Here is a 25,866-nt window from a genome sequence, read left to right as displayed (position 1 = left end):
GGGGTGCGGTTGGGCTTTGCCTACCCATGCACCGGTTGTGATGATTTCTAGGTGTACGGTAGAAAAGCGTTGAATGGTGGACCATTCCCGAGGGAATAGGACAGTAGGCTTGCCCTATGAACTAATAGAAGCCAGGAAATATGGCCTGCCATAGCTAGATAGCCCGGTGCAGAGACAATTAACTTGATGAAACAACAACAACTACTACTACTACTACTACTACTACTACTACTACTACTACTACTACTACTACTACTACTACTACTACTACTACTACTACAACTACAACTGCGTAGTAATTTTGGAGGTAAATTAGGGATGAGATTAATTACCAGAAACTGTAACAGAGATGTCGGTGGCTTTCTTGATGCTGGTGGATGTGAACAAGGCCAGGGTACGTTTGTCGAGTGCATACTGCAGCAAACTGCCCTCGGGTGAGACTTGGACTCTATATCCGTTGGGGAAGGTGGATGGGGGCAGAATGATTTCGGTGGGCGCGTGAATATTGGGATCAGACGTAAACTGTAGCTTGAAAGTGGTCGAGCCCTCAGAAAAGCCGAAGCTGATAGGAGTGCCAGCGATGGCGGAGGGGTATGCACGGCTGTAGTGCTTCGCCAGTTCAGGATAAGGTTGTCCAGATGTGCCATTGTACAGGTTCTCGTATGCCCAGCCAATCCAGGAAACCATATTTGCGTCAGTCGCCGCCATGGCATCTGTCAGGCCCTGCATCTGCTTATCATCACCCATCCAGAACGTAAGCTCGGTCAGCACACCAGCGGTCCTAAGACGCTCGTTGTCCTTGTGGCGGTTGTTGAGAGTGGTGGAAATAGAGCCCAGCTGCGGTGGGCTGTAGTAGTGGAATGAATGCACTGACTTCGAGCCGTCCCCGAGAGGGACGTTGTTGAAACCCGATAAGACGTCCAGGGTGGCGCCTTCAAACCAAATGAGCTTGTCATTGTCCACGGTACGGATCTGCTTAGTCGCGCGGTTCCATAGCCCTTCCAGGGCCTTGTGGTCGGCAACACCTGGCACTAGCAATGTCGGATCAGCCCACGTGTCGCCCACCCATGGCTCATTTAACAAGTTATAGCCGACCACGTTGGTCGTCTCGGCATACTCTGACGCCAGCGTTTTCCAGTACGCCGCAAACGCATCGCCAAGCCCGTTGTAGTTGTTGTATAGCCGCCCAAACGCATTGCCCACCGCCACAGACGTGTAACTCAGAGACCAGTCAACAGTATCACAAATCGACTCCGGCGATGGAAAGCCGTTTGCATCCACAGGGAACGGTGTCAGCTTAAGGGGGAACGGATACTTCTTGCTGCTCGATACCCAGTCCTCCTTAACAAACCACTATAAAGCCGTGTCAGTATCAACGGTGCAAATATGCCATTATCTCTACTCACGTCAGGTACGCCTTGGCCGCAAAACTGCCGCGACAGGCAGTCCTGATGGACGTCCACCAAAACATAGAGGCCATGGTCCTCGGCCATCTTGGTCTGCTTCTTCATGATATCGAGAAATGTCTGGTTGTACGACCCACGCACAGGTTCTGCACCGGCCCAGCTGTGGCCCAATCGCACGATGTTCAGACCCAAATCGTGCAGATTTTGGACATCTTGCTTGCCAAACGACGAGATACCCGGCACCCACTCCAACTGCCGATGCCACGGCGGCTCCTTCATAACGACATTGGTTCCGTGGAAGAACCGCGTACGGTTGAATTCATCGACGATCTGATGCGTATCTTGGTTCACCTGGCTGATACGCGCCATGCCTGGATGAGCCTTGTACCAGCCCTCGGCATCCTGAGCTAACACACCCGCCGGTAGTGTGCCGAGTACTGCTAGCAGCGATGCAGCAGCAATGGGAGTGAACAGCATTTCAATGAAAGGACCAACCAAGTCAATCCCAGGTGAGAAACGGGAAAAGAGACGGAGTGAAGGAGCGTTCAGACGATAAAAAGAATTAAGGGAAAACAGGGAGAGTATAAATTCCCTGTGCTCTTTACATAACGAATTTCACATGCGAGCTGCGCACACAACCGAGCTGCGCAGCTGAAATACCATAGTAAATGCGATATATGCTATACTCACATCTCAACAACCAACGTCTGTTTATTATGTTTTTAAAATACCGATAGCCATTGATAAGTATTTTTAGTAGTATATATCAATTTTGACTAGATCGAAAGCGTGCATTGTGATGGTATCAAAAATTACATCTTTAAAGCCTCTGAATATGCAACTATATATCTCCATCAAGTTCTTAAGTTTCCTGAAACTCCCTCAATTGACAAAATATTGTATAATAAGCATTAGACCATAAGGAAAAGCTCATATAGACATGTATGTTGTATTCATTTAGTATGTGTATCGGACTGCGCAGCTCGCTTGTGTGCGCAGCTCGCATGTGAAATACGTTAAAGCAGGGTTACATCTTGTCGGTCAAAGTGGAGCAGAAATCTTACTAGTGTCAATGGTGTATTCAACACCCACATCTCACTAATCCCTAACTAAAGAGTTTTTGGCTAGTAGAGTTGGTGAAGTACAGCGTACTTCAACTGTAGACAATCTTGAAGAGTCGTCTGGATTTCTGGCTTGAAACAAATTGTCGTCGTTAGAATATGTTCCTGTTGTAACCAAGACCTGTCTATCACTGGTTGAGGCTTCAGGGATTATGGCATCCTGGTAAGTTTTCTTCAAGATATTCCATCCAATCATGAAGGGGATTGATTTCGGGAAGTTGGTAGGTTGATAAATCAAGCGAGTCATGGTAGGCATATTATGCATCAGGGCTCCTGGATCTACAGGTCCGATGATGATGGGGAATATCACGATCGCCACCAGAGCCAATCAAAGAAGCCAAGATCCGCAACGTAGCACTTTGTCGAGCAAATGTTCCAGCTTTAGCCCTAGTGACTTTGATGCGGATAGCTCTGCGATATAACTAGAGATCGAAACAGAAGCTGACGACGTGGCCCACATTTCCTAGACAAGAAGGAAATTTTATCACTAGGCTGCGTTTTGGTGCCTAGTTTCAGCCTTATTATAGACGAATTTGTTGAGCCTATTTTGGAATGAGAATTCGGTTTATGAGAAATGAATAATGAAGAAAGATAACAAAAGAAAAACGCGTTAATTGACCATCCTGTAGCCTTAACTATTCTTTACATGATGACAGCCACCACTCACTATGCATCTGCGTCGAAAATTGTTCCACTAATATGCTCCCCTTTATCTAATATGGAGAAACCCCCGAGTCTGGTGGGGTATATCATCCTCTATCGTGTTTAAGTGGGGTACGTATAGATGACTTTGACGGTACCGCGACCCGAGTTAGGAGTGGAGAGACAGGTTAAATCTTCGATTTTAAAACGACGAATTCCTTGATTCCAGTAGCTTCTCCACACCGCTAAAATCATCATTTGCTCCATATAGAGAATTATCAACAAATCTCTAGCTAGTGTGAATAAATTAGCGGGGTAACGGGGTGGATGTAACGCTACCTAGTGCAATGTCTTTAATACGGAGTATATGTAGTGGCCGTGGTATGTATGTCTCACCTACCACTCGTGTTAATTGGGTCTATTATGATCAATGGATCCCGTCGGATAGCCGTTGCTACGATACCGGCCTCTGGCCAGTATATCTGGTATCCTCTGTGTCGGAATTCCCTACTAATGTAGGGCTCTTGTAGGCATGCTAGACCGACCTCTGGCTCTAGCCCGGCAAGACAGTACGTAGAGTATAGGTGGAGCAAGATTCATATAACACACTTGCATCAATATTTCTAGCCTGGCAACTCAAGCATTAATCTGGTACCATCCAATCAGGATACAACCTCCGGCCGCTTTCCAACAGCACAATATCCCGTGATAGCGGCGTAGGGGGCTGATAGGAGGCTACATTTCAATAATATCAATCCTCCCTCCTAAGCAAGGAAACACCCAACACTTCCCTGATATAAATCTCCACATATTCAGGGAGATACTTGTTCTCAGTCATAGCCGTAAGAACCTTCCACTTCCTGGGATCATCCTCTCCCATGGCCAAGAGGGTAATTCGCCACGTGTTGAATGGCCGATTCTCTTCATCTCCGACCACTCCGTGTTCCACATTGAACAAGGGCTGACCGCTTCCCGCAACAATATGCCGCTCATCTGGTGTCGTGAACTTCTCAGCGCCGATAAATGTCACCACCTGGTTTTTATGATCGATTTTAACATTTTCGATTACCATGACAGTCGTCGACGGGTCCTTCCAGGTTTTCTGTTCGCTAATCCGAGTGAAATACTCGAAATGGGCGTCAACCAAAGATGGAAATTTCTCAGCGGATCTGACCTGATTTGGAATATATTTGTCTGGTGCAGCTGCTTTGCGACATTCCATGTCCCAGAGTTGCGTTTTGGTCATAGAAAAGCTCGGTGGGTTCACTGAGTAGTTCGCTTGGATAATGCTGTTGATGTCGATGTCGGGCAGTTTGATACTGAGGTTGTTGGCGTTGTTGAACGCTTCGGCGAAGATCTGGTCATGATTGGTGAAAGACATCTTGAAGGCTCTCTGTAATTTAGAAATATAGGTATCCGAGATCTTAAATGTCTTGAGTTCCATTTCAATCTCGTGGACAACACTTCTATATATGTCTACTAGCAATGGCGCTCTCGGCGTCGCGGCTTAGCGGCCCCGGGGGCATAATCGATGATGTAATCAGGAAGGCCGAGACCGAAATTACAAATATGACTCTGCCGGAGGATACCCAGAATAACACGTTTACGTGATTATTAGTAGGGTCACACTTTGCACTACGGATACGATTTTTAATTTACAGTTTTGGAAAATACGCAAATCTTTTGGGTCTTATAAGATTTTCCAAAGCAACACGTTTTGCACTGAGAGATGACCCACTCGGGGGATCCATACAGACCTTTCTAGATGCCCTGGATATTTATTCTTTACGCAAATGATACCGCAAGATTTATTACAGACAGTTGAATAAGGTAGGGGACAGCCTTTACCAACAATTCTGGAGTCAATGTGCGTTGGCTGTTGGAGAGAGAGTAAGTCAGGGTTGTCCACTTGTTTGTGGTTCCGCTATCACAAAAACGACCGTTACAGGGCTGCGAGGAAATACCAAGAATAAATTCAATCTTAAACCGAACAATTTGACTTCATCTGATTGATTTAGCGGTATTCATGGGGGTGTAATGGTTAAACGATTGACGAGGGTGGCGACTCAGATGTAGCCCTTAGTGCAGAGACATCATCAAATGCAGCAGGTATTCCCCGGATGTGCTGCGGAAGACATGCGGACAACATTCGGTATTTTGGCGCGTGTTCCGCACCTTGGCTGTCATGACCCACTTACAATGTGTATTTTTCTGCTAATTCCAGGTGGACTCCTGGTCTACCAGCTTGGTAGAACACTGAAAAATACCGTAGTTCGGAGGTAACTGTTAGATGATCCCATCTCCCATGGATGCCTATTTCTACAGGCTTGCTTGCTTGCAGACCGAGCGCTTGTTTGCCAGATTCAGGGTATAAATACCCTACTATTCATAGATTGAATACACAAAGTTTCTTCTTCCTCTCTCTCCCCGATCTCCATAGCAGAAGCTTCAAGAGTGATCTTTGTTCGTGCCGCATTGTATTTCCATTCATAATTTCCAAACTCGATGCCCGAAAGTCAAAAACAACCTTCTGAGCTCTTTCCACGAGCACCCCACAATTTTGACATACCATTCAATACTATCATTGCACTTGTACTTGCCTAAGCCTTGGCCCCAAGAATTATATCTGCAGCTTGCTCTGCAACTGTATAGAGAGTCGCCTGCGGGTGGCCCCCGATGCTCAAGGGCAGGATACTTGCATCCGCAACTCGAATGTTCTGGACCCCATAGACGCGGAGGTCCGGATCGACTACCTTGCCCATTGCAGCGGTGCCAGCTGGATGGTAATGGGCCATACCAGCCGCGCGGATCCGGGCCTCGAACTCGTCGTCCGACGATTGTGAGGATAAAGCCGACATTCCAGAGAAAGGCACCTCAGCCTCAACATAATCCGCTAACGCGGACGTCTCTAGCAACGCCTGCACTGTGCGGCGAGTGCCATGGACGAGAGTGACACGATCGGCCTCGGTGTGGAAATAGTTGGAGTCGACCAGGGGAGAGTCCGTAGGTGATGACGACCGAATACTGACGGTTCCTCTAGAAGTTGCAGCAAGTAGCATGACCGAAGTCATGATAAAGCTGCCGTCCAATGGGATGCCGGGGGCACCAATTGGAGCATAGAGGACCAATGTCTCGACAAGCGGTCGGCCAGGTTTCAGGAGGGATTCGTTGATGGAAGAGCTGAATCTTGCGTTGTCATTGTGCACTGCTGCCTCCAAAACATGCCTCGGCACATCTTGATTGATCGCCCAATCTGTCGGAAAGCCCTTTATGAATGCGGGATCTGAGAGGGTAGGGCTGCCCAATGCCAGGCCGCGCTCGGGATTACGCAACTTGTATAGCTGGTAGAGCGCAAAATGATCGTTCAGGTTCTTGCCAACCTCTGGCGCGTCGATAACCGTTGAAATCCCATACTGGGATAATGTATTTCCCGGTCCGATTCCAGATAGCATGAGGACCTGGGGTGTCTGGAGGGTACCAGCCGCAAGGATGACTTCCTTCCGTGCACTGAAGCGGCGACCATCCGACAGAAACACTGCAATAACCCTCTTCTGTTCGCTCTGATCGCCATCGGCAAACTCGACCCGATGGACGGTAGCCTCCGTAATAACATTTACTCCTTCCAGGCTGTACGCTTGCTGTGTTGTTTGACGCTTTCCGTCATACCAAGTCTCTAGGAATTCACTGATGCCAGACAAATTCCCGGAGCAGGCATCCGGGATATATTGAACCCCAATCTCATTCCAGGCCTCCCTGATTGGCTCCCGAAGGGGGTATCGTCGGTTGGGGTCACTCTCCGAGACCGAGGTGATACGAATCGGTCCCTCGAATCCGTGTTGCTTAGGATCTGCCTTAGAATCGAAGAAAGACTCAGACTTGCGAAAGTAGGGGAGCAATCCTTCATAGCTCCATCGCTGGTCTCCGACTATTCTGGCCCAGTCGTTATAGTCAGTCGCATCACCGCGACTCCAGGCACCGAAGTTGTTCACGCTTCCTCCCCCTAAGGCCTTCCCAGCATGGACCTCATGCACACGATTACCAGTCTTTGGCTGAGGCTCAGTCGTATACATCCAGTCGAGTTTAGAACCAAGCAGAGAAAAGATGCCCTGGACAGAGTGTATGTCGGGGTTATTAGAGGGATCACTTCCTGCCTCGAAAATGAGGATGTCAAGGGATGGGTTGCGGTTTTCTCCATCTATCGAGGTTGTGGATGTGGTGTGACCCTTTCTATGTGGCCAGCTTCCCGATCAAGTGCCGTATTTTCCGTACCTGACACATTATATCACAGGATCACTACAACCCTTTGCTAAATTTCAATACCTATTCGCAAGGAGAGGAGATCCATTGTGCAGCTTGGCCTTGCGTAGCTCCACACCCTGGCGGTCCAGCTCCTTACTCTATGTCAGACGAAGGTAAGACGAATTCTTATGATTCGGCCGGTTTTTCTAATATTTTTGGATAGCGGTGGCATCTATTTCGCGTGTCTACTCGATGCAAGCTCAATGTTTTACGCTGCACTCAACGACGGTTATCACACAGCCATCCATTGACATGATGGGAACGGAGAATGCTCCCGTATTTAATGCCCCAGGCGGCGGCAACGCAAAGATTTTTGGCCCAGATGGACGTCATCTATCCAAGGATCTATCTCCTTGCGAAGAGGGGATGGTGTTTGCGGATCTGAATTTCGATCTCATCATCAAGGAGAAGGCCTTTTTAGACACATGCGGACACAATACCAAGCCAGAACTGATTTGGCTTGGGCGGGACGTTTCAGAGAAGACGCCCGTGCGTGATATTTAATAGTTAGTGACGGCAGTTTAACTAGGAGCATGAGGCAGCATGGCGCTTCTCATGAACCCTGCGTGAAGGGTTTCACGGTTGGCCCAAATTAGGTCATTTATTGCCGAGTTGAGAAGTGTTTCGACTTACAATTCAAGTACGAGTTTTTTCTGCACGTGCTTTTCTGTTCTATATTTTACTTAAAGGAAAATAGACATTTTCATCTCACGGTTACGAGCCCTGTAGCGACTGGCTACGCGGTCTTAGACCAAGCGAGGTAAGCTGCTGGATGGACGAAGAGATATGCATCTTTTGTATGTGAGAGTTGGCAAAAAGACTTAACCAAGCAATAGACAATACCGTTTTGTGCTTCATGCCCAGCCGTCTCTTTTACAAATGAATGGCTTTTATTAGGTATCACCTTCCAGGCTCCTAGTAGGTTCTGATTGTCCCAATCTGGCTAGCCTCAGGATTAAACGGGTTAGATTAGCTTGTCTTTATTTGTTTTCCGGAAAGTCTACGTCCCTATCTAATTACTTAAGATTTGTAGTTTTGAGGCTGATATAATTATGGCGAGATCACCACTTAAATCAGAAAGATAAAGTAGGAATACTATATGTCCCCAAGATATTTATTGTTAACACAAAATGAAGTCAAAAAATATACGCAACATCAAGACGTTTGTATCAATATATTTTTGTAAAATTTTCAAAAGCTTCAACGAACCGGAGTTCATCAAAATTCTAAAGGCGCAACATAAAATGACCCAAAGGAGTACACAAAATTCGTTTTATTGTGGTGAAGCTAGTAAAGATACACACTTCTTTTAATCATTCGAGTTCGATCAAATAAGCACTCATATTCTTTGAGAACTTCACGAGCTTCTTCGGATACTTTGGGGGCGGACAAGATTTCTAGAAAGTCGATCACTAAGTTCCCCATCAACTCGAGAAAATTTCGCTCATATAGGCTGTTACATCTTTTCTGTTATGCCTCCCTTCTGGCCTTTGCTCTTTCGGCTTTTCCCCTTTGGTTGAGGCTAATCCTGCACTAATAAGAAACCCATCAAAGCAATTCGCTATTTTCCCCACCAATAGAGGAACTTTATGCCGAAAATTTCCTCCGAGCGGGGTATGACGCCTACATATTTCTAACCTTATTTATGCGGGGAATTAGAGGAGAATCTATCAATAAGCTTTCCATATCTCTGTAGACCATACATTTAGAATTCAGCCAAGATTTTTACTTTATGGTCCGTAAATGTCAGCGGCCGGTTGGGCGAATGATCGTACTCTCCAGGTTCACTCTATCTTTATCGCCACCACGTGCTCTTCTCATCCACATGGCAATCTAGACTCTTTTGACAAGATATAACGGTCTATAAGGCTCGCCGAAGTCGAGTTGCAAGTTCTTAAGATTTACACCTACGCCAATCAATGTCCTTGACCGACGGGCAACTTCGGGCTATCACAATAGCAGAAAGAGTGGGAGGTAGCGCTTCTCTCCTGGGATGTGCGTTCATTGTGACAACTTATTGTGCTTCAAACACTTTTCGCAAACCAGTCAATAGACTCATCTTTTATGCGTCTTTTGGGAATGCCTTCGCCGCCGTTGCGTCTTTGATGAGCAGAGATGGAGTGACAGCGGGTCCGGAATCTGCTTTATGTCTCGCCCAAGCATTTTTCATCCAATAGTATGTTGGCCATTATCAATGCCAGAAAGAAATTGGAAGCTAATGTCGCAATTGAAGTTGGATGCCAACGGACTCCTTATGGTCTTTTTGTATGGCGGTTAACATATATCTCACTTTTTACCGGAGATACTCGGCAGAAGACCTCAAGAAGCTTGAGAAGTGGTACTTTCTTTTATGTTACGGGTTACCACTCATCCTCGCGACGGCATTGAGCCTCATCAAGACCACCGAAAGAGGCAGGATCTACGGTCCAGCCTTGGTAGGTTCCTCGAAAGCCCTGCAGACTATGCCCTACAAACTATGCCCATCATAGAACTGACTCCTCATTAGATATGGTGCTCAATCGCCAAACCGTGGCAATTTCTACGTTTGGTGTGTTTCTATGGTCCAGTCTGGTAGGTCATACAATATATTCTACCAACTTCCGATCTAATTTCCTTTCACAGGGTAATCAGTATTGCAACCTTTGCGATCTATGCCACAGTCGGCGCACGGATCTATCGAAAGCATAGAGCTCTAAAAACGGCCAAATATGAACTACCCGTTAGCAGAGCAATGAGCGTTACCCGATCGGTTTCTTTCGATGTGACCGCTACTGCAGCTAAAGGCTCGGGTAGTCGCCCAGCCATGCTATATTCAACCTCCATCAAATCCCAACATTCACACACTAGAAGCGGGTCAGATATCCAAGCTAACAAGCACAATGCAATGTGGAGCTATTTGAGATACTCATTTCTCTTCTTCGTAGCCATGTTTGCTACCTGGGTATTTATATGCTCCTTTCTACTGAATCCTCCCACAAGCCGTCACTGACAAGGGTCCTAGTTACCGTCATTTGTGAATCGAATTTACGGGTTGATCAATCCCAGCAAACCGAATTTCGGATTGAACTTGGCCGGGGCATTGGTTCTATCTCTTCAAGGGCTTTGGAACGCAATTATCTACACATCAACCGTACTCCCAATATTCAAAGCCCAGTGGGCTTCTATCGTCAAATCTAGATCACACCGGAGGTCGCCTACTAGAGTTACCGGGGGAGAGGCTGCTGACGTTTCGATTGAGGATGTGACATTCGATGACAGGTATGATGCTCGCAGTACATCTTCTTTGGGGATCCGTCCACCACTTGAGTCTTCCGTCGTTGAACCTTGCGATGTGTAACGACTGTCAGCGACTGTTATTATTCGACGGCTAGAAATTGTACTTCTATTTTGAACGTTACTCATTTCATATAGCAGTTAGGGCTCGCTCTCGAGTATATGATGAACAAAAAACAATGACAGAAATCTGCCTGTACGACATTGTATGGGTAACCTCAGGGGTATTGAATTCTCTAACTAACTAAAATGACAAAACCGCAATAACATATTTCACAAGCGAGTGGATCAGCCAACGCGAAACGCATCTATAGATTAGCACTTAGTCAATTCAACCACCCACTATGCCACTAATACGCTCTCGATATTCTCGGAATTCAATAGACTAGGAGGGTAGGATCTTATTAGCTATCTAGGCTATTAAGAAGCAAGAAATTAACACTATTCGTGAAGTGGCAGGCCGTTTTAACGTACCCTTCTCTTCCTTACGGAACCGCCTTACCGGCCTTAAAAATCGCTCGGAATCCCCCGCTAATTCCTATAAATTAACAGGAATTAACGATAAATATATTGGTTGGAGCCTCACATTCTAAGTACTGTCACAGTGCCTTCTTTTAAGAATATTTCAAGCGGTGAGCAGATCTTGAGTAAGTGATGAACCACCTGTCCAGGGTTATGGTAATCAGCACTAACAAGTGGCCAACGCTTTCACACAGAGAACCCCCTGATAGGCGGGCTTCAAATGGAGGGTTGCTGCTGTGCTGCAAAGTGGAAATTTCGACCCGTTGTCAGGCAATTACGTCTGATATATATGCATGCCACCATTGCCAACCGGACACTCAATGGATTGCTTCTATTGGACAACTGTTGTCCTGTCGGCAGGTTTGTCCTATCTGTGAAACTTGGGTGAAAGTAGGGCATTATCAAAGACCATGATAGTGACGGCAGCCGCCTGCCCCTTCTCCCTGGGTCCTATCAGGGCAGGCCGAACCCTTGTTTGTATGCACGACATGATCTATTGGATACCACGTCACGTTTGAGACGATGTCCCGTGGCGTGGTGCGGTGGGCTTGGGGCGTCTCAAAATGAGAGTAGCATTATACCGTAGATCGAACGTGCCTATGGTTAACATGGATACCTTCTTCCCCGCTTCTTGAGAATTTCATCTTTATCCGCAGCCCCCGCGTGCCCCCTCAGAGTCTATCTGCCTCTTTCTATCATAACCCATAGTTACGCGTTAAGTCTGGATTAAAGCGCAATTAAGGTATTGGTAATCAAAAGATCTATCACATTCGAGCATCTATACAGATCCACAGTTCATCGAAACCCTCGAACTGTTCAATCGTTCACACCATAGCCTCGGGTAGGAACCAGGGTATCCCGGTTTTGGGCGCGGACGACGGTTCATGCAGCATCATCGGACAAATCATGGATGGCATAGTCTCGAGAATAAGCGCTAAATATGCATCCTTCCTCCGATGCATGCATGGACCGATTCAACGATAGAAGGGGAAAATCTCGGGCGCCAAATTATGCGATTATCTACGGCTGACCTGCAGTTCTATAACCCGGGCAAACGTGGGAAGATCCATGATAGCGAATAGCCTCTCATACTCTTGCCCGATTGATATGTTAACCCTTGCTATACTTCACACCATCAGTGAAAACCTTTCAGCGAATTCTGCTCTTGACAACCTCAAAACTACACCGACTTTTGTTTGCGACGAGAACGGGTTGACATTGTCGAATATTGGGCTCTATGTCCAGTAGTAAGTGAAGTTATAAATATGTCGCCGTATCACGAAGCCACTTTTTTGCAACATAGGGATAAATCAGATTCTTCTCTTCCAGATAAAGCCTCTATTCATAACCTCAACCATTTCCTCTCAATTTCGGTTCACTTTCTCAAACGGCCTCCAGAAAGATGAGCCCAGATATCAACATAGACGGCGCATCAAAAGCCGATTCAGCAGTCCGCTCTTTTTTCAACCAATATATTGAGCAAATACCATTCTACAAAAATCTTCTTGTGGCAGTTGAGAATAAATGCCACTATACCCTGGCTGAAAGGGAAATACCTCATTTCATAGAGAGTCGGGTTAAGGACCATCAAAGCCTTCGGAAAAAGCTGGATCAGCGTAAAGATGATGCTCTATATTCATCTGTCAAGAATATCGAAGATGATATTGTCGATATCTGCGGTGTTCGCATTATCTTTCATTATACGGCGGATCAACATAAAATCAAAGCGCTTCTGGAAAGCTTTTTTCACATTCAAAACGTGAAATCTCACTCGGGTGGCCAAGAGCCTTCTCAAAATCAATCAAACGATAAATGGGGCTATCAATTACCCCTCCCCGATTATATTGGCACCCACTACCGTGGTTTTGTGAAGTCAGAGTTTTTTAAGGATCTCTCCGACGCAGATCGAGATATCGCAGCTGGTACGATGATTGAGGTACAGGTGAGATCTATCATGGACGATATATGGGCAAGATATGCACATTGCATATACAAATCGGAAGGCCCATCCCGTGATCGTCAACAGTCGATGCTCAAAAATCTTCGTTTGGGCTTGGAAAGTGTGAGAGCGGTCACAATCGAGATGCAAAAATTTGCCCTCCGCGAAGAGGAGAAAAGAAACCGAAAGTTCGAGACCAATGATGAAGTCGGAACATGTTTTCGAAAGCTTATCAAGGCGGACTACGGGCTAGACTTCATCGATCACACGGGTGCGTCTTCTGAAGCGTTGAAACATCTCCTCGAATCGATCGACAAAAACACCCCAGGCTCTTTGCATAAGCTCATCAAATGTTACGATTTTAGCGACGGGCCCGGCTCCAAGTACGAAGAAGTCAAACGACTTTATGGGCCTATGGAATTCAACATTGTGCTTTATCTGGTCGATCGGGTACTGCTGTGTCACAACAGCCAAGACGAGACCATCCTGGAGAAAGAATCAGTCCCCGCGAAAAGAAAAGTGGAGATAATTATGAGCACAATTTTGTGGATGAGTAAAATTCTTCGGTCCTCATGGGTATGGAAAATAAAGCTTGCCAGTACACCATCCCAGAAAAGTCCGAGGAAGGGTCTCGGTTGGCTCTCAGCGGCGCGCCAACGGGGCATGTTGACAAAGGGACGCGATTTAAACGAAAATGACAGAGCCATTCTTGATGAATTGTGGAACTTGTTTGAAAATCATGACCAGCGACCAATCAAGCTAGCTTTCGCCATGTCGAGCCGCGGGATGATCAGAGATGTTGTACGCGAAAGACAGGAAGTGAACAGAGTCATCGAAGAATTGCTTGAAGCGCCAAATTTCCGATCTTAAGAACCATGCGCATGGATGGAATACGAGCAAAAGCCCAAAAGTTTTGATTTTCCTTTTGCTTTCGATAGTCTTGTGTTTTTTTTTTCTGGGCCCAGAATGATCCTATGCCAGCCCAAATTAGCCAATTTCAAATATTTATTTTCCTCGTTAGTCAAGTACGCCGTAGTCTCTATCACAAGGCGCACCGTGTTGACTCATAACCTCAAAACAGGTTATGATGAGTAGATCAAAAGTCCCAAGTCTGAATATGATCGTAAATCGAACTCCCGGAAACTCTCCAGCGCCAAAAGCTCCCTCCGCCTCTACGGCATTCATTGGAGCTCCCGACCAAACAAATCGATAGATCACATAGGATCGATGGGATGCCAGCGCTTCCGGTTTCCGCGATCCAATAAAATCGTGTGGCACATCATCGCGGCGTTTTAAACAAAAGCACCCCTGACAATCCCCGAAGATTTGGACATTGTGAATTGGAGAACAGGGGCAGAATTGCTCCGAAAGGACACCACAAACTGACGAAAAAATGGTAATGTATATCATGAAGAAGCTGAACAAAGTGAACTGATCTCCAAAAAGTGACGCGTCATATTGCTTGCGGAACTGCCTTTTGAGTGCCAGAGCGGTGCAATAGAGGTCGAAATCTCTGCGGTGATGGCATAGCCACGGTCCTGTCGGTGCACATTAGCTCCGAAGCCTAACAAATGCAAAGTCCGACAATTCGTTTAAGCCTGAAATCCACAGTGAGTCAAGCCAAGACAGAATCTCGCCTGTTTATCCTGAGATATCGAGCGATAAATTCAGGGGGAAACATCAAGCTCCCACATTCATCTGTCCATCCATCATCAGTATTTAGAATTTACAGGACAACAACAACCTCAACTCCACACGACTCAAACATGGAGGTTTTGCCGGCCGCAAACCTCGAAATTCGAGTCCAACACAGAGAAACCGCAGGTCAGACAATGAACAGCCAACGTACCCTTTTTCATTTATACTTTTTCAAGCAGACCTGCTGATACTTGGGTGATGACAGAAATATTGGAGCACGAGTTCACGGTGGTTGCCTCCATTTTGGAAGACCACTCTGGACCTGAGTTAGCAACAAACCGAGAAAGGGATCTTGCCAACGAACTCCAGGAACATGCTGCTGAAGAAGTCGCCAACAATGCCGAGAAGTCATCCGAGGTCGAATTTCCAAAGGAAGACAAGAATCTCATTCGAGAACTTGTTTTCGATTGCTGGATGTTCTGTGGTGGCAGGATCGATGCTTGGAACTGGAAGAGTGAGGACATTTGGAATGCGTTCAAGGAGTTCAGGGGAAATAACCCAATATATGAGATGTCAAGTAAGTCGAGTCCCGTGCCCATATCACGAGGCAGGGGGCGATTGGCTCAAATAATCGGCTGCACAAACTTCATGCAGTGCTGCATTAGGCTTGTGTGGTGAGAGATACCAGTGGCTGACATTCTCTCAGAAAGCTTTCGCACAACTTCCCAGCAGGCTCTGGATTTCAGGCCGCCTTCTTGGGGGGCTAGCCGGCCCTGAGCTAAAAATTAGCGCCGGGGACTTGTGTCATGAGTTTATCATTCAGGACAGAGCTGGAAATAATCATATGGGCAAAGGGATACTGTGATGGTGCCTTGGGGTAACATATGAGTGGCCGAAGGTGCGCATCCTTGCTGCATGCTTACCTCCAAGGCAAGTCTGCACTGGGTCGGACTAGACGATGGAATAGCTATCTGCCGAAACAAAAAAATTTCTTATGTTATGACGGCGCACCATTTTGTCATTTATTGTTTTGAAGCACGCAAAGCCTACAAATTTATTCAGTTGGACGACCGCTCTCCTTTATATTCCGGGCAGGGGTGGGGCTTTGCAAAGAAACCAGTTTCATCCAATCCACGATTGGCAGTAGCGGGGTCTTACCATAAAACCTCGGCCGGCCCTGCTGGCCTTTTTGGGACTCGGACCTTGCCCAAACAGCAATGTTGGATCGTATTGGGTGAATCCGGTCACAAATCAAATATCTTAAAAGACCCTAGCAATAAGAGTGATCGACACCGGTCAACTTATCACATATTGATAATGCTGAACCCCTGTTTCTTGGTCGAAGACGGTGAGTTCAAATTACGCATGTGAGCAGAGTCACATTCTCTCGACATGATATGGCACATGCAGTCATGTTGGTATTATACAGGAGGACCCAAACGCATCTCAAGACCAGCCAAATGACGAAAATGCTTCATCGAATCCAAAGCCCAGGTTCTCATTTCCTCGTATATTGCCCTCGGGCGCGTACGGAGGTCTTTCAACTATATATTATCTAAAGTAGCTTCGCTGCTACCAGTTAGTCTTGTTCTAATTAACCCAGAACGGGTGCTTTCAAAGCTCAATATTTCACTCCAAATGCCCCTTCACCACGTAGTAGTCGACTAAGCAGCAGATCAAGCCAATTCACCCGAAAACGCTAAAGACTGTCGTTCAGCTTCAAAAGCAAGCTTCGTCACTCAAGCAACTACTGAAGTAACTGTTAGATAGTCCTCTAATACCATCAAAGATCGCGCTAGACTAGATTATCAAGGGTTGCTATTTATCGATGCGCAGAAGCAACACAGCTCTTCAAGGATATTGCACTCTACAACAAACGCCAGACATGGCTTACCGAAGCATCATTTGCACGCGTGGATTCCACAATGGACGCTTCCGACGCTGAACTGCGCACGAAATCTCGCTCGCAAGCCCTTGTTTCTTCCCTCGATATTTATGGCACAGTGTGCCTTATCCTGCTGTGGAGTGTAATGGGGTTAACCTTCGTCCTTCACCAAACTTATATCGGCAATTATCTCGCGGCGCATGGTGTAGCCAAGGTCAACGCAACAACAGCTTCGAGATCCTGCCTTTACAGCCGGTACCTATATATTGCGCTGTGCGCTAATCCCGGCCCGCTCGTGGCGGCAATCTTGATCGAAGTGAAGGGCCTGGGACGGAAGCGCACCGGAGCTGGCATTGCTGTCTTGACTGGGTTGTTCATGCTCCTCGCTACTCTGGCCCGGTCTTGGGATTCTGCGCTGGCGTTCGAGTGCATTATCAGCTTTCTTCGCTTTGCTGGCATGGCACGCTTTATACCGTCGAGGTAGTGCCGACTACGGTGCGTGGATATAGTCTAGGTACTATGGGCTTCTTCTGGAGGGTGTTTGGCTTGATTGCCTATATCATTACCACCTTTGATAGCACTGCGGTTTCGGGAGGGGGCCCAGTTTGGTTCTGCGGGGCGGTTTGGATTGTCATGGCTGCTGCGTGGTTGGCGCTGCCGGTTGAAACTCAAGCTAGATCGGCGGCGTAGACAACCACCATGTTGTACTTGCAGATTTACATTGCTTCTGCGTTCTAGATGGCATAACCCATCAGAAAATACCCTGCATTTTGTTGCCTTGTCTGCAATGTTCTTTTTACGGTCCTTAATGGAAATGTCCGTGGCGGTTGCATCGTCATTATTGGTTCAAGTTTGCCTGCAGGAGGTAGACTTGGAGGTCGGTACATATTCCTCCTACTTAAGACAAGAAATGTCGTTCAAATCGGAAAGTTCCTTCCTAATGGCCACACAATACCAAAACACCACATGAAATGTCATGGCATGGTGGAGCAGTGGAGCTTTAATGACGGGCTAGGATTTCTATATACACATGTCATCTTCCATGATGGAAAAACCTACTTTCCAGCGAAGACTTTCCGTATAATTTATGCGCCCAGAGGATTCCCCGTTATCGATCGAGAAAGAACCAGCCTCGAAGAGATTCCCGGGTTTTCAACTTCTAGCCTGCGACCTCATAAGCGTTCATGAAATAGAATCCTGTTACATTATATTCAGTGACTGTAATTTCTATTGGTTATTGGGCGAGCGTATCATCGCCACCTGCGTGTAGTCGGGGTATGGCGACAAGGTATCAACGACCCGGAATCCATATTTCTCATACAAGGGTTGCCCTGCAGGAGACGCAGACAGATAAACCTCCAAACCTTCAGCATCAGCGCGTGTGAGACCCCATTTGAGGAGCTTCGAGCCCAGTCCCTTGCCCTGGTAGGAAGCGTGAACACCTAGCATATCCAGATCTAGACGTCGCGGTTAGTGGTGGCTGTTCCTTTCATACTTGTTCGAGGAATATAACAAGCATAAATCAAACCCCGAAGACGCCAAGCAAGAGTCAAGAAAAAAGAAAGGAAGAAAAAAAAAAACGTACAATAATGAGGTCTCTCCCCCATCCACTTCTCATGCCGCGCCCCCGTACCAGTGAAAAACCGATCGCAAAGTTCCTTATCACTACTAGGAGGCCACACGATCTGTTCCTCGTGCCGATCGCGATCTGCAGCCGTCGCGGGACACTTCCATTTCGCGAACGCGACAATCCCGCCACTCTCCGACCCCTCCGTCACCTTGAGGAATACATCGTGGGTCTCGCCTGCAATTGAGCGCGTGATGCCGGCGGTGAAATATTTTTCCCACCATTCCGTCACGTCTGGCGTGTTAGGGAACATGGTTGTGTCGAAGTCGCTACGGAAGCTGGCGTAGAAGACTTGCGCGAGTTCGCGCGCGTCGGTGGGGGACGCTGGGTGGACCTCTAGTGACATTTTCGGGGAGTTGGAGTTCAAGTTTGTGCGTGACAATGTGCTGTGGTGATACGATATCCAATGGGGTAGGTTGTGTGTTGAACTGGAATTTTTGGATCGAGTTTGGAATTGGGAGATCTTGGTTGTGGTGTCATGCCGAGTGGGGGCGAAGAAAGCTCTGAGGTGGTACCAGAACAGCTCTACAATATATGTAGGAATGAAGATATCATTTGACCAGCCGCTTTGTTAAAGGCAACGGGTCTGACAATATATAATTGCATAGAGGAAGAGGGAATAATATACCACGTGGCAATTTCGATGTAAGGCCTGGTTCGTGCTTTGTAGTGGGTATATTGACCGCGGATATTAGGCATAACCTCCTTATCCGTGCGGCTATTTAAAGATGTTCGTACTTCCATGGTTAGGAGTTGAAAAGCGGTTAAACTTAACGCGACGCGTTTGGGCCTATATGCTGTCCCCCCCGTGCTGGATACCCCGTTCTGGATACCCTACGCCGATTCTGCGGCATGTGCAGCCATAGACGGGTATGATCTCTGTGACTTGCTCAATGAGGCAAGCACTTATTCGAGGAACTCCATCGATGGACTATCGATCGACTGTGCATGTAAAAGTTGGAGACTTGGACGAAAACCACGACTATTTTCCAGTTGTGCATGACAGGCGCAACCCTGAAGCCAGTGAAAATGGGGACTGACGTGGATTACATTATATGCCGTGATGGGCTTACCGGACACGCTGTACCTCTACTTTTGACTTTGCCCAGGTGCGCTAAAAGTGCTGCGGCATGACATTCGGGACTGCGGACCCTATTAGAACGCAGCAAGGTATCCCACTCGCGTTTTCACGTTTCACTCGCGCGTAGTGGACGTCCAATTTTGTCTCAGCTGAGCCATAATATGTGTCTATATCTATATAGCAAGCAAAAATAAAGTACCTCCACTTGTGAATTCTCGTGATCTGAGGGCCTAGCCCGTCCAATATTTACATTGACGGCGATCACTTAGAAATAATCGGTCCGGAAGAAATATCGGACTCGAAAAGGCTGTAAACATCGATTTGAAATGATCGTACATTGCAATGTTAGTAGAGATGTCATGCATCTTGATAATCAGTGGTACCTCTGTAGCTCTAGGAATACCAGACAAGAGCGCAATCCACCGGTGTGTCCGGTCTCATGCACATCTCTTTGGCTTGGATAATATTGTGCGAGAGAACGATCGCTCGGGGTCCTGAGAGTGTGTGCCTGTTTTCAAGTAACGTGTGGCATGCATAACAATCATGGCTTTAGATAATTGTTGCTGTGGTGCCCGAAGGAATGACTGGGGATATAGATCGATATAATATGTTGTACACAGTTATTAGGATGATACCTAGTTAGGTGACCGCCTGGTGTAACTTGCACTCAGGCATTCAGGCACCAACTATCATCCTCGGGCCACCAAATCGTGGATATGCTATATGCACCTATACGTACCGGATTTTCCCTGGCGGGTGGGGATTTCCTATTTGATCTGCTCATGAGGGTGCTCAGTCAGGCTCACGGAGTAGATGTCAGCACGCACTCAGATCAGTGATCATACGTCCAGTCACGTGCAGAAAGTGCTCATTGGATGCTCTCTAATTACTTAGTGATGCTCAGTGTCCAATCAGTGAGCGTAATGCACTTAGATAAGGGTACATACCCCTGTCTCTACAAGATTAGGAATACCCCTCTCTCTCTGAATGCGAGCTCTCATTACCGTACTGAACGGGTTTCACCCGATTAAACACATGACACTATCCGTCGCATCTCTCTAATTTCCACCTCCCTCCCTCATCCATCGAAAATTCATGATGGAATTTGTGATTGTTTCATTCGGAATGCTCCGTGTCTCATTCCTTCACAGCCCCACTCTGGAAGCACTCTGAACCACTACTTGGACTATTTTGTCGGCTTGGAGTACGACAAAACTGATGAGAGATACGATGACCACTAGTGACCCGAAAGCCTGGCCAACAGCCCCATAATACATGATCTTGGACATCGTACATATACGGAAAGTAAATTCCAACGCTAAAAACCTCAAAAGGATGCCTGGAAATCGTGGATGTAGCTGGCAGCACAATTCCTGGAGGAAATAATAATCAAATTTCGGACGAGTTGAAAGCTGCCGTGAAGAAAATCGAGCCTTGCAGTTCTCTCCTAGTTATCTCAGGTATACCACAGGACAATCCCGAGAATGAAACATGAGGCGGAGATGAGGCCCACAACTAAAATTGCCCTCGAGGACGTTGGCCGCGAGGGGTTGTAATGTGATGTACAAAACAGCACTGTTTGGGTGGACAATATCAGACTTTCCTAGGTCTCGCAGAACATTCGCAAAGACTGCAGCGAGGGAACTAAGACTGGCAAAGGCCAGCCAGGTAATAATATGGTAAAGAATAACGGAACGCATCCGCATCACGGCCCCGGTAGTATTGGGAGGCATATAGGTTGGTATGGCCCCGCCCTCTGTAACATACTATCCCTTTACGAGACTAACATATCACTCAAGGCTACCACTATATATCCGTGTTGAAATAGTACACTGAGGGACTATACAGCATGTAAAATAAAGGGAGTATCTCTTGCAAAGATAAATGGAACTATGAGTATAGTGCCAGAAATGAAATTGTAAACTGTCTAATCTCTTAATATATAGAAAGAAGCCCATATTTATAGGCTTCTCCTTCTCCCCCCCTTGAATCTCTCAATTGATCAATTTGTAATAGAAATAGAGTGGTAGAATCAAAAAGAAAGAGCTGAATGAGCGGTGATAGCACTGAGTACTAGATTCTCCTAAGTTCTATTGACTGAATGTAGCCTGAATTGAAATGGTTTCCTGTGCTACAACAAACTGGCGGTTGTATACAGGAATTGGTGGTGTAGACGACAAACCGTATCGACGGCGCTAATGTCGATTCCGTAGGACTTCGAAGCTCTTGGCGTGCGAGAAAGGTGCATAAAGCGTGCCGAATTAGGGTTAGCGTTGAAAGCAAGCTCCATGTTAATTACTGAGAATTAACCTGGATTTTTAACAATCCGTATACCTCAACTAATCGCCCTGCAACGATCCCCCGGGTTCTAAGTGATAATATTCTTCACTAATATATGCCTCACCGCTCATCGGGCAAACCGCAAACTATCGCTGAAGAGATGCGCAAAATGAGATCACCGGTTGTAGGGGAGTGGTAATCGTATACGTACAGAGACACAGCAAAAGTGTTAGCACCCCTTACACTGCCGCCTTCCTAATTCGGTTTACCGCCCGTTGTGGTTTAATTTTTGATTGATGGATATTCGACCGGCAGAATTCGGGGTGCTAAAACTTTTGCTGTGTGACTGTAATTGGAACAGATCTTCGGTGTAAGTTTTGCTGTGTAGCCACACTACAGGCTGCACTAGCCACTTGAGGATCTGGATGCCGTTCAGTCGAAAAACTGTCTGAGATCTTGCTCATGATGGCGTAACTAAAGTTAGGTGAACATTCGAAGGAAATCATATTTGATTTTGTAGAAAAACATATATATATAGCCTTATTATTCAGCCTTCAATGATTGCTCATTAATTCACTGAGAATTTTGTTTGAATCATAATTATCATTATGCACGAATTACCGATTCCGAACATGGACTCACAGAGCGGGATCATATCTACGCTCAAATACATTGTTGCGGACGAAAACGCAATCAAGAATGCCAAAATCGAAAACTGCATTGGCTCAGTCAAGATCCCCGTGGGCCTTGCTGGCCCTCTGAGGATCAGAGGCACCGATGGCACCGATGGCGTCTTCCACGCCCCATTGGCAACTTGCGAAGCTACATTGGTAGCGAGTTGCTCCCGTGGGAGTAAGCTCTTCACCTCCAGTGGCGGAGTCCAATTTAAACTACTCCGAGACACTATGACGAGGGCTCCTGTCTTCTGGTTCTCCTGCGTGGAGGATGCCGCATCATTTTACGACATGATACCTCAACTATTCTCCGAATTCCGAGATGTTGCACAATCTACCAGCAAATATGCACGGCTTGTGAAGATAAGCCCTCAATTGGTGGGGAGTACTGTTCACGTCATATTTGAGTACTTTTGTGGAGATGCTGCAGGCCAAAATATGGTCACATTTGCTACACAGAAGGTATGTGATCAATTCGCAGCATCCAGTGCAGCTAAGGAAAAAAGACTCCAAAAGGTTTCTATCGAGGGGCAACTTGCTTCAGAGAAAAGCTTATCCTGGGGAAATATCTTACACTCGCGTGGCGTGTCTGTCATAGCGTGGGGAAATATCACCAAACAGGCTTGCCAAAGCAGCCTAGGCTGTTCTACTTGGGATCTTTACCAACTCATACTGAATAGCAAGGAGGCTGCTACACGAAACGGGCAGCTGGGCTATAGTATCAATCAAGCCAATATTGTGGCTGCAATGTTCATCGCATGTGGACAAGACGCTGCCAGTGTGGCAGAATCAGCCTGGAGTCAATTGACTGTTGAATTCGATCGGGAAACCGAGGAGATTTGTGTGTCAAGCTATTTTTCGAGTCTTCCAGTTGGAACCGTCGGAGGAGGTACTATCTATGAGACGCAGAGAGAGGCGTTGGAGATTCTTGGATGCACTGGCCCAGGGTCCAAAGGTCGTTTGGCTGGGATAATCGCATCATTCGCTCTTGCTCTGGATATTAGTACAGTTGCCGCTGTCACTAATAATACCTTTGCAGCTAGTCATTATAAATTTGGAAGATCTGCTGGTGGTGTAGAACATAAGCTTTGACACTCGAACGAAGCTCATTTTTATAGCGAATGCTGTTATATTCAGAGTCAAGACCAGAAACATGTAGTCACACTTACAATTCCTGTTCTAGGCACTTAATTGAAACGATCTAATTCCGTTCTGGTTACGTACTCGAACAGCCCTGGCTTAGCTGTATATGTTGTATTGAAGGCCGACATAAAATGAATGATTGTAAATCTTACGTGTATGTGCTGTCCTTCCCCTTCAACTGTCGGCAAACCCAGTTCGTCGGACTCTGCTTGATGCAAGGGGAATTAACGTTTATCAAGTATTTCCTCACGGCTAGGTGAAGCGCAGACAAATGGTATGGATTTAAGGCCCATATGATCGGGGTAGGGCGTACAAGGGTGTCCGGCCCCATTGATCAGGTCGATAAATAAAATCGTCATCCAAAGGAGTGTAATTCATCCCTCCAAAGTAGAATATCCCAATGAGGAGCCTGGTAACATCATCACGTGTTAGCCTAAACCAGGAGGGTGTTGGAAAGCGGAAAGTAAAGAAATCTGTGGCCGATGGGCTGAATATGGTGAGTAGCAGGGCAATGAGTAAAATCTGCAAGTAAGCAAAGTAATATCACAGTATTCTTTTACCGTTGATGGTGTCATCCTGTGCTCTAGAAAGTTCCTTTGGTTTATTATAAAACCCCATCCCACATTACCGCAGGGTACTAATTTAACGTGCTCTGAGACCATTTCTAAGCAAAGTGTCGCCATACCACGCCATCTCGCATAAACCACCACCATCTCCCCAAAAATGGCGATCAGTTCCAATAAGAAACCAGCATCCGACCCGTTCAAAAGGAAGTGTTACACTTTGAGATGCCGAACTGCCTTTTTAAGCCACCGAGGCGGGGAAGTTCGATAAGAAAACCGTTGCCCGCGCCCTGTGGGACTTCTCACTTAAAATCCCCAACGCTCTTTTCAGTCCAGCACGCATCTTAAAAACGATTTCATTGCAATTATGGGTGACGCATCATTCTTACCGGAGCATGTGCTCGTAATTTTCTATCAGGGGATGCCAGAAGAGCTGAAGGAGGTTATCCGACACAAATTCTCCGATGCCGAGGTCACTATTCACCAACGTCAGGCAGATGTTCCTGTGCCACCTGGTAAGTGACTACCACCCTTAAAGATCTGAGGTCACGAAACTAAAAGCTTGCGCAGAAGTATATCAAAGAGCTACCATACTCGCGACTTTCAGCGACCTTCCAGATCTCAAGGACTCAAAGAAGTAAGCTCCCACCCCAATCAGTGTTACCATGCATTAACCATTATTGTAGCCTTAAACTAATTCACACCTTCTCTGCTGGCGTGGATCATCTTTTGCAACATCCAATTTTGCAAGAAACTAATATCCCGATCACTACAAGCTCGGGTATCCACGGTCCTCCGATAGCAGAATGGACCGTGATGAATTGGCTGGTAGCATCCCGGAAATATGTCAAGGGCTACGAGGCACAGAAATCCCACCTATGGGATAAGACCGCGTACGCGTCAGGTATTCATGACCAAGTGGGAAAAAAGGTGGGTATTCTAGGATATGGAAGTATCGGGCGCCAAAGTACGTTTCACCCATTGTCGCTCGATATCCACGAGGTGCGAATTTCATAAAAATGAGGACCCCGAGCTGACGACCGGCAGTTGCCCGCGTCTCGCAGGCATTTGGTATGACCGTCCACGCATACACTGCTACCCCACGCCCAACGTCTGAATCCCGCCATGACAGGGGCTACATCGTGCCCGGAACCGGAGATCCAGATGGCTCAATCCCGGCATCGTGGCACCATGGAACAGACCGGGAATCAATCCGCTCTTTCTTGGCTACCGGGCTCGATCATCTGGTTGTCTCACTTCCGCTGACCCCGCAAACAACCCGTCTCCTCGGTGCAGAGGAATTCGCCATTCTATCTAACCACTCTCATCACCATGCGAGCAAGCCTTATGTGACCAACATCTCGCGAGGCAAGGTTATCGATCAGAAGGCTTTGGTCGATGCACTGAATTCCGGGGTCTTGGGTGGAGCCGCACTTGATGTAACCGACCCCGAACCTCTTCCTAAGGATGATCCTCTATGGGAGGCGTCCAATGTTCAGATCAGTCCACATGTCAGCGGTCTTGGGGTGGAGTATTTCCCGCGCTCTCTTGATATCCTCGAGATAAACCTGGGGCGCATCGCTCGGGGTCAGCCGTTGATTAACTCTTATAAACGGGGCAAAGGGTATTAGGACTTGCGCATGTAGGCATTGGTTGTATTAAGGCTGGGAGATTGTTACCCTACCCCACCAAAATTCTCGGACACCCTTCATTCGACATTATTTTACTCTATACTATAGTTTTCTTTTTCTTATTTTCATTCGCTCTCGTGAA

The 25,866-nt window shown here is 46.8% G+C and overlaps 10 protein-coding genes across 10 annotated transcripts; 6 read left to right on the top strand and 4 right to left on the bottom strand.

The window, feature by feature from the left end:
* Nucleotides 1-324: 324 nt before the first annotated feature.
* On the bottom strand, nt 325-1,883 carry N7471_009183 (putative endoglycoceramidase; the record flags this gene model as incomplete). Its single annotated transcript, XM_057281902.1, has 2 exons — nt 325-1,353; nt 1,407-1,883. The coding sequence occupies 2 exons, from the start codon at nt 1,881-1,883 to the stop codon at nt 325-327; spliced, it is 1,506 nt and encodes a 501-aa protein (XP_057132785.1).
* Nucleotides 1,884-3,920: 2,037 nt separating this feature from the next.
* Nucleotides 3,921-4,550, bottom strand: N7471_009182 (uncharacterized protein; the record flags this gene model as incomplete). The annotated part of the gene is made up of 1 exon (XM_057281901.1): nt 3,921-4,550. The coding sequence occupies one exon, from the start codon at nt 4,548-4,550 to the stop codon at nt 3,921-3,923; it is 630 nt and encodes a 209-aa protein (XP_057132784.1).
* Nucleotides 4,551-5,769: 1,219 nt separating this feature from the next.
* N7471_009181 (GMC family oxidoreductase) lies at nt 5,770-7,239 on the bottom strand (the record flags this gene model as incomplete). The annotated part of the gene is made up of 1 exon (XM_057281900.1): nt 5,770-7,239. The coding sequence occupies one exon, from the start codon at nt 7,237-7,239 to the stop codon at nt 5,770-5,772; it is 1,470 nt and encodes a 489-aa protein (XP_057132783.1).
* A 329-nt stretch (nt 7,240-7,568) lies between these two features.
* On the top strand, nt 7,569-7,972 carry N7471_009180 (uncharacterized protein; the record flags this gene model as incomplete). Its single annotated transcript, XM_057281899.1, has 2 exons — nt 7,569-7,581; nt 7,632-7,972. 2 exons carry the CDS (start codon nt 7,569-7,571, stop codon nt 7,970-7,972), a joined length of 354 nt encoding a protein of 117 aa, XP_057132782.1.
* Nucleotides 7,973-12,665: 4,693 nt separating this feature from the next.
* Nucleotides 12,666-14,072, top strand: N7471_009179 (RelA/SpoT; the record flags this gene model as incomplete). The annotated part of the gene is made up of 1 exon (XM_057281898.1): nt 12,666-14,072. One exon carries the CDS (start codon nt 12,666-12,668, stop codon nt 14,070-14,072), a length of 1,407 nt encoding a protein of 468 aa, XP_057132781.1.
* An 896-nt stretch (nt 14,073-14,968) lies between these two features.
* N7471_009178 (uncharacterized protein) lies at nt 14,969-15,617 on the top strand (the record flags this gene model as incomplete). Its single annotated transcript, XM_057281897.1, has 3 exons — nt 14,969-15,026; nt 15,106-15,417; nt 15,547-15,617. The coding sequence occupies 3 exons, from the start codon at nt 14,969-14,971 to the stop codon at nt 15,615-15,617; spliced, it is 441 nt and encodes a 146-aa protein (XP_057132780.1).
* Nucleotides 15,618-16,765: 1,148 nt separating this feature from the next.
* Nucleotides 16,766-17,209, top strand: N7471_009177 (uncharacterized protein; the record flags this gene model as incomplete). The annotated part of the gene is made up of 1 exon (XM_057281896.1): nt 16,766-17,209. One exon carries the CDS (start codon nt 16,766-16,768, stop codon nt 17,207-17,209), a length of 444 nt encoding a protein of 147 aa, XP_057132779.1.
* Nucleotides 17,210-17,952: 743 nt separating this feature from the next.
* On the bottom strand, nt 17,953-18,698 carry N7471_009176 (uncharacterized protein; the record flags this gene model as incomplete). The annotated part of the gene is made up of 2 exons (XM_057281895.1): nt 17,953-18,182; nt 18,311-18,698. 2 exons carry the CDS (start codon nt 18,696-18,698, stop codon nt 17,953-17,955), a joined length of 618 nt encoding a protein of 205 aa, XP_057132778.1.
* Nucleotides 18,699-22,345: 3,647 nt separating this feature from the next.
* N7471_009175 (hydroxymethylglutaryl-CoA reductase) lies at nt 22,346-23,479 on the top strand (the record flags this gene model as incomplete). Its single annotated transcript, XM_057281894.1, has 1 exon — nt 22,346-23,479. One exon carries the CDS (start codon nt 22,346-22,348, stop codon nt 23,477-23,479), a length of 1,134 nt encoding a protein of 377 aa, XP_057132777.1.
* Nucleotides 23,480-24,215: 736 nt separating this feature from the next.
* N7471_009174 (D-isomer specific 2-hydroxyacid dehydrogenase family protein) lies at nt 24,216-25,724 on the top strand (the record flags this gene model as incomplete). Its single annotated transcript, XM_057281893.1, has 4 exons — nt 24,216-24,608; nt 24,664-24,730; nt 24,780-25,060; nt 25,141-25,724. Exons 1-4 carry the CDS (start codon nt 24,461-24,463, stop codon nt 25,722-25,724), a joined length of 1,080 nt encoding a protein of 359 aa, XP_057132776.1. The 5' UTR covers nt 24,216-24,460.
* Nucleotides 25,725-25,866: the final 142 nt, after the last annotated feature.

This window comes from Penicillium samsonianum, assembly GCF_028829775.1.
Source record: "Penicillium samsonianum strain IBT 33392 chromosome Unknown utg000005l_segment0_segment0, whole genome shotgun sequence".
NCBI classification, from domain to species: domain Eukaryota; kingdom Fungi; phylum Ascomycota; class Eurotiomycetes; order Eurotiales; family Aspergillaceae; genus Penicillium; species Penicillium samsonianum.
This window is presented reverse-complemented; position numbering and strand designations above follow the sequence as displayed.